Below are 12,033 nucleotides of genomic sequence, written 5' to 3'. Positions count from 1 at the left end.
TCTGGCCCACAGGCTGAGGGTTAACTCTCAATAAGTCAGGTCAACTCTCAATAAGTCAGGTCTGTTGTCTGGCCCACAGGCTGAGGGTTAACTCTCAATAAGTCAGGTCTGTTGTCTGGCCCGTAGGCTGAGGGTTAACTCTCAATAAGTCAGGTCTGTTGTCTGGCCCACAGGCTGAGGGTTAACTCTCAATAAGTCAGGTCTGTTGTCTGGCCCACAGGCTGGGGGAAGACAGACAGAGAACAGAGGGTTAACTCTCAATAAGTCAGGTCTGCTGTCTGGCCCACAGGCTGAGGGAAGACAGAAACAGGACAGAGGGGTTAACTCTCAATAAGTCAGGTCTGCTGTCTGGCCCACAGGCTGAGGGTTAACTCTCAATAAGTCAGGTCTGCTGTCTGGCCCACAGGCTGAGGGTTAACTCTCAATAAGTCAGGTCTGTTGTCTGGCCCACAGGCTGAGGGTTAACTCTCAATAAGTCAGGTCTGTTGTCTGGCCCACAGGCTGAGGGTTAACTCTCAATAAGTCAGGTCTGCTGTCTGGCCCACAGGCTGAGGGAAGACAGACAGAGAACAGAGGGTTAACTCTCAATAAGTCAGGTCTGCTGTCTGGCCCACAGGCTGAGGGAAGACAGAACGAGAACAGAGGGTTAACTCTCAATAAGTCAGGTCTGCTGTCTGGCCCACAGGCTGAGGGTTAACTCTCAATAAGTCAGGTCTGCTGTCTGGCCCACAGGGTGAGGGTTAACTCTCAATAAGTCAGGTCTGTTGTCTGGCCCGTAGGCTGAGGGTTAACTCTCAATAAGTCAGGTCTGTTGTCTGGCCCACAGGCTGAGGGTTAACTCTCAATAAGTCAGGTCTGCTGTCTGGCCCACAGGCTGAGGGTTAACTCTCAATAAGTCAGGTCTGTTGTCTGGCCCACAGGCTGAGGGTTAACTCTCAATAAGTCAGGTCTGTTGTCTGGCCCGCAGGCTGAGGGTTAACTCTCAATAAGTCAGGTCAACTCTCAATAAGTCAGGTCTGTTGTCTGGCCCACAGGCTGAGGGTTAACTCTCAATAAGTCAGGTCTGTTGTCTGGCCCGTAGGCTGAGGGTTAACTCTCAATAAGTCAGGTCTGTTGTCTGGCCCACAGGCTGAGGGTTAACTCTCAATAAGTCAGGTCTGTTGTCTGGCCCACAGGCTGGGGGAAGACAGACAGAGAACAGAGGGTTAACTCTCAATAAGTCAGGTCTGCTGTCTGGCCCACAGGCTGAGGGAAGACAGAAACAGGACAGAGGGGTTAACTCTCAATAAGTCAGGTCTGTTGTCTGGCCCACAGGCTGAGGGTTCTCTCAATAAGTAGGTCTGTTGTCTGGCCCACGGGCTGAGGGTTCTCTCAATAAGTAGGTCTGTTGTCTGGCCCACAGGCTGAGGGTTCTCTCAATAAGTAGGTCTGTTGTCTGGCCCACAGGCTGAGGGTTCTCTCAATAAGTAGGTCTGTTGTCTGGCCCACAGGCTGAGGGTTCTCTCAATAAGTAGGTCTGTTGTCTGGCCCACAGGCTGAGGGTTCTCTCAATAAGTAGGTCTGTTGTCTGGCCCACGGGCTGAGGGTTCTCTCAATAAGTCAGGTCTGTTGTCTGGCCCACAGGCTGAGGGTTAACTCTCAATAAGTAGGTCTGTTGTCTGGCCCACAGGCTGAGGGTTCTCTCAATAAGTAGGTCTGTTGTCTGGCCCACGGGCTGAGGGTTCTCTCAATAAGTCAGGTCTGTTGTCTGGCCCACAGGCTGAGGGTTAACTCTCAGTAAGTAGGTCTGCTGTCTGGCCCACAGGCTGAGGGTTAACTCTCAATAAGTCAGGTCTGTTGTCTGGCCCACAGGCTGAGGGTTAACTCTCAATAAGTCAGTCTGTTGTCTGGCCCGCAGGCTGAGGGTTAACTCTCAATAAGTCAGGTCTGTTGTCTGGCCCACAGGGTGAGGGTTAACTCTCAATAAGTCAGGTCTGTTGTCTGGCCCACAGGGTGAGGGTTAACTCTCAATAAGTCAGGTCTGTTGTCTGGCCCACAGGCTGAGGGTTAACTCTCAATAAGTCAGGTCTGTTGTCTGGCCCACAGGCTGAGGGTTAACTCTCAATAAGTCAGGTCTGTTGTCTGGCCCACAGGCTGAGGGAAGACAGAAAGATAACGGAGGGTTAACTCTCAATAAGTCAGGTCTGTTGTCTGGCCCGCAGGCTGAGGGTTAACTCTCAATAAGCCTGCTAAGTTGGCCAGGCTCCTCATGTTGTAATCAGTATAACCTGTAATAACACACAGGAGATGAATGAGTGCTGTCTGTCACACAGACCTGAGATCTGGGTCCAGTAGCCACCAAGTGTCTCAGAGTGCTGATCTAGGATCAGATCCTCCTTGTTTATGTAATTGTATTCATTAGGATCAAAAGGAAAACAGGTATCCTATATCAGCGCTTATTACTCTGAAAGGTTTTGGTGAATATGGGCCCGGAGATCTGAGAGGATTGTATAGATAAGCATTATGCTATTTAATATTTTATTATGGATCCCCCATTAGCTGTTGTTGAAGCAGCAGCTACTCTTCCTGAGGTCCACACAAAACATGAAACATGATACAGAACATCATTAGACAAGAACAGCACAAGGACTGAATTACACAAATTTAACATAACAACAATTACAATCCACCTAATTTTTCGAAAAATGCTATGGGTACAGTCTAACAACGAAAGTGATTTTTATTTCATTTTTATTTAACCTTTATTTAACTAGGCAAGTCGGTTAAGAACAAATTCTTCTTTACAATGACGGCCAATCAAAAGGCAAAAGGCCTCCTGCGGGGACGGGGGATTAAAAATAAAAATAATAAATACAATATAAATATAGGACAAAACACGCATCACGACAAGAGAGACAAAACAACACTACATAAAGAGAGAGCTAAGACAACAACATAGCATGGCAGCAACACATGACAACACAACATGGTAGCAACACAACATGGTAGCAGCATGAAACAGGCTTCAAACATTATTGGGCATAGACAACAGCACAAAGGGCAAGAAGGTAGAGACAATAATACATCACGCAAAGCAGCCACAACTGTCAGTAAGAGTGTCCATGATTGAGTCTTTAAATGAAGAGATGGAGATAAAACTGTCCAGTGACGGATTGGACTTCCTCTTTACATCTCTGCAAATAATACTTCAATGTAATGAAATATAATATAGAAACGTATGTTTAAATGTAGCAATTCAATAACCAACGCTGTTTAGCCTGCACATCTGTTTACAGCATGGCATTGCCTCGTTGCTCAAGTGATTATCCTTTTTTTCTGATGGTTGTCAATTCCTTTGGGTTTTCATTTCCACTGTGCTCCTCTCTCGGTCTGTCCTGTGCAACTATTTTCAATGCATCGGTGCAACAATGTTATCGTCACCGGCCAAAAGGGATTACACGAACGCACTTTCTCTCCTCAACTTTCCCTGTGTGTTCATTTGGCTTAATGCCGTAGTCCTATTTTTACATTCATAAACATCAAACCTGCTTCTCTTCCATCTTACAGACAGACTTCTGACCAGTGCTATCTAGGTCTAGTATAAAACATAACTAAATATATGTCCTATCGCTTTGTAGCCTAGTTTATATAGTATAGCTTTTCCTGGGATTTCCTGACAAGATGAGATGCCACTGTAGAGGATAGCTGCCATCTTACAGACTCCTGACCCAGACAAGATGAGATGCCACTGTAGTGGATAGCTGCCATCTTACAGACTCCTGACCCAGACAAGATGAGATGCCACTGTAGTGGATAGCTGCCATCTTACAGACTCCTGACCCAGACAAGATGAGATGCCACTGTAGTGGATAGCTGCCATCTTACAGACTCCTGACCCAGACAAGATGAGATGCCACTGTAGTGGACAGCTGCCACCTTACAGACTCCTGACCCAGACAAGATGAGATGCCACTGTAGTGGACAGCTGCCATCTTACAGACTCCTGACCCAGACAAGATGAGATGCCACTGTAGAGGATAGGTGCCATCTTACAGACTCCTGACCCAGACAAGATGAGATGCCACTGTAGAGGATAGCTGCCATCTTACAGACTCCTGACCCAGACAAGATGAGATGCCACTGTAGTGGATAGCTGCCATCTTACAGACTCCTGACCCAGACAAGATGAGATGCCACTGTAGAGGATAGGTGCCATCTTACAGACTCCTGACTAGTGCTATTTTGTATTTTTTGTTTGTGTTTTTTGTTATTGTTATTGATCTTAACAATTTTTGTACATAATGTTTCCGCCATAATTTGCTATGACTGAAAAAAAATAGCATCTGGACATCAGAACAGCGATCCTTAACCTCGATTTGGATGAAGATTTAAACTTCAATGAGTCGGCAGCTCTGGATCTTATGCTTACCCCGGGCCCTGATCCCAAGATCTCGAAAGAGGAAGCGGAGGGCGAAAGAGCGGGGCAAGCGAGGCGGCATCACGATTGGACTACGTCTGCGAGCATCTAGATCGCCAGTGCCTTCCTGTTTTGTTTGGCGAACAGACAATCAAACAGAGAGAAGACATTGGACGAGCTCCGTTCCAGACCTGAAGAACTGTAATATCTTTTTTCACAGAGTAGTGGCTGAACGAGGACATGGATAATATAAACCTCGCTGGCTTTTCCATTTGTATTTTTTATTTAACCTTTATTTTAACTAGGCAAGTCAGTTAAGAAACAAAATTCTTATTTACAATGACGGCTTAACCCGGTCAAACCCAGACGACGCTGGGCCAATTGTGCACCGCCCTGTGGCACTCCCAATCACGGCCGGATTTGATACAGCCTGGAATCGAACCAGGGACTGTAGTGATACCTCTTGCACTCGGGAGCCCATGCATTGTCGAGATCGAACGGCAGCCTCAGGTAAGCTGAGAGGGGGAGGGGGTGTGTCTCTTGGTTAAAAACAGCTGGTGTCCAAGCTCTAATGTTAAAGGGATAGTCCAGGATTTGAGCAATTTAGCCCTTAATCTACTTTCCATGAATCATATTTGGTATTTTATTAGGATCCCCGTTAGCTGTTGCAAAAGAAGCAGCTATTCTTCCTGGGGTTTATTATGGATCCCTATTAGCTGTAGCAAAATAAGCAGCTACTCTTCCTGGGGTCACACAAAACATGAAACATAATACAGAATGACATAATACAGCACCATCAATAGACAAGAACAGCTCAAGGACAGAACTACATACATTTTTAAAGGCACACGTAGCCTACATATCAATGCATAAACACAAACTATCTAGGTCAAATAGGGGAGAGACGTTGTGCCGTGAGGTGTTGCTTTATCTGTTTATTGAAACCAGCTTTGCTGTTTGTTTGAGCAACATGAGATGGAAGGAAGTTCCATGCAATAAGGGCTCTATATAATACTGTACGTTTTCTTGAATTTGTTCTGGATTTGGGAACTGTGAAAAGACCCCTGGTGGCATGTCTGGTGGGGTAAGTGCGTGTGACAGAGCTGTGTCTACGTTGACTACGCAAACAATTTGGGATTTTCAACACATTAAAGTTTCTTATAAAAAGAAGAAGTGATGCAGTCAGTCTCTCCTCAACTCTTAGCCAAGAGAGACTGGTATGCATAGTATTAATATTAGCCCTCTGATTACAATTAAGGACAAAACGTGCCGCTCTATTCTGGGCCAACTGCAGCTTAACTAGGTCTTTCCTTGCAGCACTGGTCCACACGTCTGGACAATAACAAAGATTAGACAAAACTAGAGCCTGCAGAACTTGCTTTGAGGAGTGTGGTGTCAAAAAGCAGAGCATCTCTTTATTACGGACAGACCTCTCCCCATCTTTACAACCATTGAATCTATATGTTTTGACCATGACAGTTTATAATCTAAGATAACGCCAAGTAATTTAGTCTCCTCAACTTGTTCAACAGGCACACCATTCATTACCAGATTCAGCTGAGGTCTAGAACTTAGGGAATGATTTGTACCAAATACAATACTCTTAGTTTTAGAGATGTTCAGGACCAGTTTATTACTGGCCACCCATTCCAAAACAGACCTCAACTCTTTGTTAAGGGTTTCAGTGACTTCATTAGCTGTGGTTGCTGATGGGTATATGGTTGAATCATCAGCGTACATGGACACACCTGCTTTGTTTAATGCCAGTGGCAGGTCATTGGTAAAAATAGAAAAGAGTAGAGGGCCTAGAGAGCTGCCCTGCGGTACACCACAATTTACATATTTGACATTAGAGAAGCTTCCATTAAAGAAAACCCTCTGAGTTTTATTAGATAGATCGCTCTGAATCCACGATATGGCAGAGATTGAAAAGCCATTACATATACGTTTTCTCAACAACAGGTTCTGGTCAATAATATCAAAGGCTGCACTGAAATCTAACAGTACAGCTCCCACAATCTTCTTATTATCAATTTCTTTCAACCAATCATCAGTCATTTGTGTCAGTGCACTACATGTTGAGTGCCCTTCTCCATAACCATGCTGAAAGTCTGTTGTTCATTTGTTTACAGAGAAATAGCATTGTGTTTGGTCAAACACATTTTTTTCCAACAGTTTGCTAAGTGCTGGCAGCTGATAGGTCTGCTGTTAGAACCAGTAAAGACTGCTCTACCACTCTTGGATAGCGACATTACTTTGGCTTCCCTCCAGGCCTGAGGGCAAAGACTTTCCTCTAGGCTCAGATTAAATATATGACAGATAGGAGTGGCTATAGAGTCAGTACTCCCGCCGGCTTTGGTCTTTGTCATGGTAGCTAGCAATGAGCGGGACTCTAACCCGGAAGCTTAAGAGAAATCCCACTACAGCCGCCGACGAGCCAACAAACAAGAAAAGCGTCAATACGGGAATAAGATTGAATCGTACTACATCAGTTCTGATGCTTGTCGGATCTATCTGGCAGGGCTTGCAAACTATCACGGTCTACAAAGGTAAACCAAGCTGCGAGCTGCCCTGTTACGCGAGCATACCAGACAAGCTAAATGCCTTCTATGCTTGCTGGAGGCAAGCAACACTGAACAATCAATGAGAGAACCAGCTGTTCCGGACGACTATGTGATCACGCTCTCCGTAGCCAATGTGAGTAAGACCTATAAACAGGTTAACATTCACAAGGCCGCATACGGATTACCAAGATGTGTACTTCACTGACATTTTCAATCTCTCTCTGACCCAGTCTGTAATACCTACATGTTTCAAGCAGACCGCCATAGTCCTTGTGCGTAAGAACGCCAAAGTAACCTGTCTAAATTATTATCGTCCTGTAGTACTCACATAGGTAACCATGAAATGCTTTGAAAGCTGATCATGGCTCACACCAACACCATCATCCCAGACACCATGGACCCACTCCAATTCTCATACCGCCCCATCAGATCCACTGATGACGCAATCTCAATCGCACTTCACACTGCCCTTTCCCACCTGGACAAGAGGAACACCTATGTTAAAAAGTTGTTAATTGACTACAGCTCAGCGTTCAACACCATATTACCCTTCAAGCTCATCACTAAGCTAAGGACCCTGGGACTTCCTGACGGGCCACACCCAGGTGGTGAGGGGAGGCAACAACACATCCGCCATGCTGACCCTCAACGTTCACCCATGACTGCGTGGCCACGCACGACACTAACACCATCATTAAGTTTGCTGACGACGCAACGGTGATAGGCCTGATTACTGACGACGATGAGACAGCCTATAGGGATCGTGGAAACGGAAAGCCCGAGCATGCCCCCATCCACAAAGCAGGTTCGAGAGCTTCAAGTTTCTCGGTGTCCACATCACTAAGGAACTATCATGGTCCACACACACCAACACAGTCGTGAAGAGGGCACGACAGCACCTCTTCCCCCTCAGGAGGATGAAAAGATTTGGCATGGGCCCTCAGATCCTCAAAAAGTTATACAGCTGCACCATCGAGAGCATCTCGATTGGCTGCATCACCGCTTGGTATGGGAACTGCTTGGCATCTGACCGCAAGGCGCTACAGAAGGTAGTGCGTTCGGCCCAGTACGTCATTGGGGCCAAACTCCTTGCCATCCAGGACCTCTATACCAGGCGGTGTCAGAGGAAGGCCATAAAAAATTGTAAAAGACTCCAGCCACACAAGTCATAGACTGTTCTCTCTGCTTCCGCACAGCATGCGGTACCGGAGCACCAAGTCCGGAACCAACAGGACCCTGAACAGCTCCCAAGCCATAACACGGCTAAATAGTTAGTCTGGGTAGCTATTTGGTTAACTATTTAACTATCTACATTGACCCCCCCCCCCCCCTTTTCTGTTGTTGCACTAACTCTATTGACTCATCACATACGCTGCTGTTATTGTTTGTTATCTATCCTGTTGCCTAGTCACTTTATCTCATCCCATATGTACATATCTACCTCCATTATCTCGTACCCCTGCACATCGACTTGGTACTGATATCCCGTGTATATAGCCAAGTTATCATTACACATTTCATTCATCATTTTGTCAGATATACTTGGATGTGTAGTGTCAGCGTTTGTTGCTGGCATGTCATGCCCAAATTGGCTAATCTTGCCAATGAAAAAAATCTTTAGACCAGAGCCCAGACACTCACAGCTGCCTGGCCGTCCGGGGGGTCTGGGCTTGGGAGAGGTGGTGTCACTAGAACAGGCGTCCCCCTCCACCGGGAACCCAAAGATCATTTCCAGTTCGCAGGAGTCGGGGGGAGGGATGGGAAAGCGTCCGACAGCCATCTCAACCAGAGAGAGACCCATACTCCAGATATCAGACTGGACAGAGTAGTGAGTTCCCTGGAGACGCTCCGGCTGGGGGGGTAGGAGAGGGAGATGGGGGGGGGTGGAGAGATATGATGACTGATAAGAACCAAAATAGTGCAAAGCTGGTGAATACAGTGATACACTGCCTGAATGCTTTTCAAGCAACAAATACATCGTTATATTCTAGACAGTAAACAGAGAAGAAATAAAAGTAGAACCCTTTCAGATGTAAAACTAAACTGCCTACAGTCAGTGTTTCCTGTTTCCTGTTTCCTGTTTTGGTCCTAGCAACATACAGCTGATTCAAATAATAATAATTAAAATAAAGTTTGCTGATGAGTTGATTCAGGTATGTAGTGCTAGGGCAAAAACCATAAATGTTACCCCATGGAGTCCCCAAGACTATACCAGTCCTCCTAAAGCATAATTCATTCTGTACGTAGTACGAAACGCAAAAACATAAACGTAAAATGGCATCCCTGCACCCAACTACGCAGGATCGCCATTTTGCGATCGCCATTTGTAGTTCTTGTGTACTATGGTAGCTATCTGTAGTTGTTTGTAGTTCTTGTGTACTATAGTAGCTATCTGTGGTTATTTGTAGTTCTTGTGTACTATGGTAGCTATCTGTAGTTATTTGTAGTTCTTGTGTACTATGGTAGCTATCTGTAGTTATTTGTAGTTCTTGTGTACTATGGTAGCTATCTGTAGCTGTTTGTAGTTCTTGTGTTGTGTACTATGTTAAGTATCTGTAGCTATTTATAGTTCTTGCATTATATAAACTCAGCAAAAAAAGAAACGTCCCTTTTTCAGGACCCTGTCTTTCAAAGATAATTCGTAAAAATCCAAATAACTTCACAGATCTTCATTGTAAAGGGTTTAAACACTGTTTCCCATGCTTGTTCAATGAACCATAAACAATTAATGAACATGCACCTGTGGAACGATCGTTAAGACACTAACAGCTTACAGACGGTAGGCAATTAAGGTCACAGTTATGAAAACCTAGGACACTAAAGAGGCCTTTCTACTGACTCTGAAAAACACCAAAAGCAAGATGCCCAGGGTCCCTGCTCATCTGCGTGAACATGCCTTAGGCATGCTGCAAGGAGGCATGAGGACTGCAAATGTGGCCAGGACAATACATTGCAATCCGTACTGTGAGACGCCTAAGACAGGGAGACAGGTAGACAGGACGGACAGCTGATTGTCCTCGCAGTGGCAGACCACGTGTAACAACACCTGCACAGGATCGGTACATCTGAACATCACACCTGCAGGACAGGTACAGGATGGCAACAACAACAATCCCTCCATCAGCGCTCAGACTGTCCGCAATAGGCTGAGAGAGCCTGGACTGAGGGCTTGTAGGCCTGTTGTAAGGCAGAGGGCTTGTAGGCCTGTTGATGGTCGGATTCACGTCTATCGTCGAAGGAATGAGCGTTACACCGAGGCCTGTACTCTGGAGCGGGATCGATTTGGAGGTGGAAGGTCCGTCATGGTCTGGGGTGGTGTGTCACAGCATCATCGGCCTGAGCTTGTTGTCATTGCAGGCAATCTCAATGCTGTGCGTTAAAGGGAAGACATCCTCCTCCCTCATGTGGTACCCTTCCTGCAGGCTCATCCTGACATGATCCTCCAGCCATACTGCCACCAGCCATACTGTTCGTTCTGTGCGTGATTTCCTGCAAGACAGGAATGTCAGTGTTCTGCCATGGCCAGCGAAGAGCCCGGATCTCAATCCCATTGAGCACGTCTGGGACCTGTTGGATCGGAGGGTGAGGGCTAGGGCCATTCCCCCCAGAAATGTTCGGGAACTTGCAGGTGCCTTGGTGGAAGAGTGGGGTAACATCTCACAGCAAGAACTGGCAAATCTGGTGCAGTCCATGAGGAGGAGATAATGCAGCTGGTGGCCACACCAGATACTGACTGCTACTTTTGATTTGACCCCCCCTTTTGTTCAGGGACACATTATTCCATTTCTGTTAGTCACATGTCTGTCATAAACTTTTCAGTTTATGTCTCAGTTGTTGAATCTTGTTATTCTCAAACAAATATTTACACAAGTTAAGTTTGCTGAAAATAAACGTAGTTGACAGTGAGAGGACGGTTCTTTTTTTGCTGAGTTTACTATGTAGGGTATAAATAAGGCTGAACAGAAGCTGAGGAGTGTGAGGGCAGCAGGAGAGAACTGTAGTAACTTACAGACATGTAGGAGCGGGTTCCCACAAAGGAGTTGGCCATGGAGTCTATGAGCTGACCGCTCACTCCAAAGTCACACAGCTTGATCTCACCACGCGAGTTAACCAGGATGTTAGATGGCTTCACATCTGAGAGAGAGGGAGACAGGCAGAGAGGGAGACAGGCAGAGAGGGAGACAGGCAGAGAGGGAGACAGGCAGTGAGGGAGACAGGCAGAGAGGGAGACAGGCAGAGAGGGAGACAGGCAGAGAGGGAGACAGGCAGAGAGGGAGACAGGCAGAGAGGGAGACAGGCAGAGAGGGAGACAGGCAGAGAGGGAGACAGGCAGAGAGAGAGACAGGCAGTGAGGGAGCCAGGCAGTGAGGGAGCCAAGCAGAGAGAGAGGGTGAGCGAGAAAGAGAGGCATGAAACATTTAAGAGGGTACAGTCAGTTCCAGTTTGCTCCCTACCCATTCCCCCTGCTCCCCACCCATTCCCCCTGCTCCCCACCAATTTCCCCTGCTCCCTACCCCTTCCTCCTGCTCCCTACCCCTTCCCCCTGCTCCCCACCCATTCCCCCTGCTCCCTACCCCTTCCCCCTGCTCTCTACCCCTTCCCCCTGCTCCCTACCCCTTCCCCCTGCTCCCTACCCCTTCCCCCTGCTCTCTACCCCTTCCCCATGCTCTCTACCCCTTCCCCCTGCACCCTACCTCTTCCCCCTGCTCCCTACCCCTTCCCCCTGCTCCCTACCCCTTCCCCCTGCTCCCTACCCATTCCCCCTGCTCCCTACCCCTTCCCCCTGCTCTCTACCCCTTCCCCCTGCTCCCTACCCCTTCCCCCTGCTCCCTACCCCTTCCCCCTGTTCTCTACCCCTTCCCCCTGCTCTCTACCCCTTCCCCCTGCTCCCTACCCCTTCCCCCTGCTCCCTACCCCTTCCCCCTGCTCCCTACCCCTTCCCCCTGCTCTCTACCCCTTCCCCCTGCTCCCTACCCCTTCCCCCTGCTCTCTACCCCTTCCCCCTGCTCCCTACCCCTTCCCCCTGCTCCCTACCCCTTCCCCCTGCTCCCTACCCATTCCCCCTGCTCCCTA

At 47.4% G+C, this 12,033-nt stretch overlaps 1 protein-coding gene across 4 annotated transcripts in view; it reads right to left on the bottom strand.

Moving 5' to 3' along the window:
• The window catches only part of map2k1 (mitogen-activated protein kinase kinase 1), a 99,001-nt gene that overhangs the window by 6,355 nt on the left and 80,613 nt on the right, over window positions 1–12,033 (bottom strand). For all 4 annotated transcript variants that reach the window (XM_055924623.1, XM_055924624.1, XM_055924625.1 and 1 more), the window contains 2 exons: window positions 10,970–11,094; window positions 8,602–8,812 (listed from right to left, as the gene is read on the bottom strand). In XM_055924623.1, coding sequence (XP_055780598.1) covers window positions 8,602–8,812; window positions 10,970–11,094 — 336 coding nt within the window. The remainder of the gene's footprint in view (window positions 1–8,601; window positions 8,813–10,969; window positions 11,095–12,033) is intronic.

The sequence above is a fragment of the Salvelinus fontinalis genome, chromosome 6, assembly GCF_029448725.1.
Source record: "Salvelinus fontinalis isolate EN_2023a chromosome 6, ASM2944872v1, whole genome shotgun sequence".
Lineage (NCBI taxonomy): Eukaryota > Metazoa > Chordata > Actinopteri > Salmoniformes > Salmonidae > Salvelinus > Salvelinus fontinalis.
This window is presented reverse-complemented; position numbering and strand designations above follow the sequence as displayed.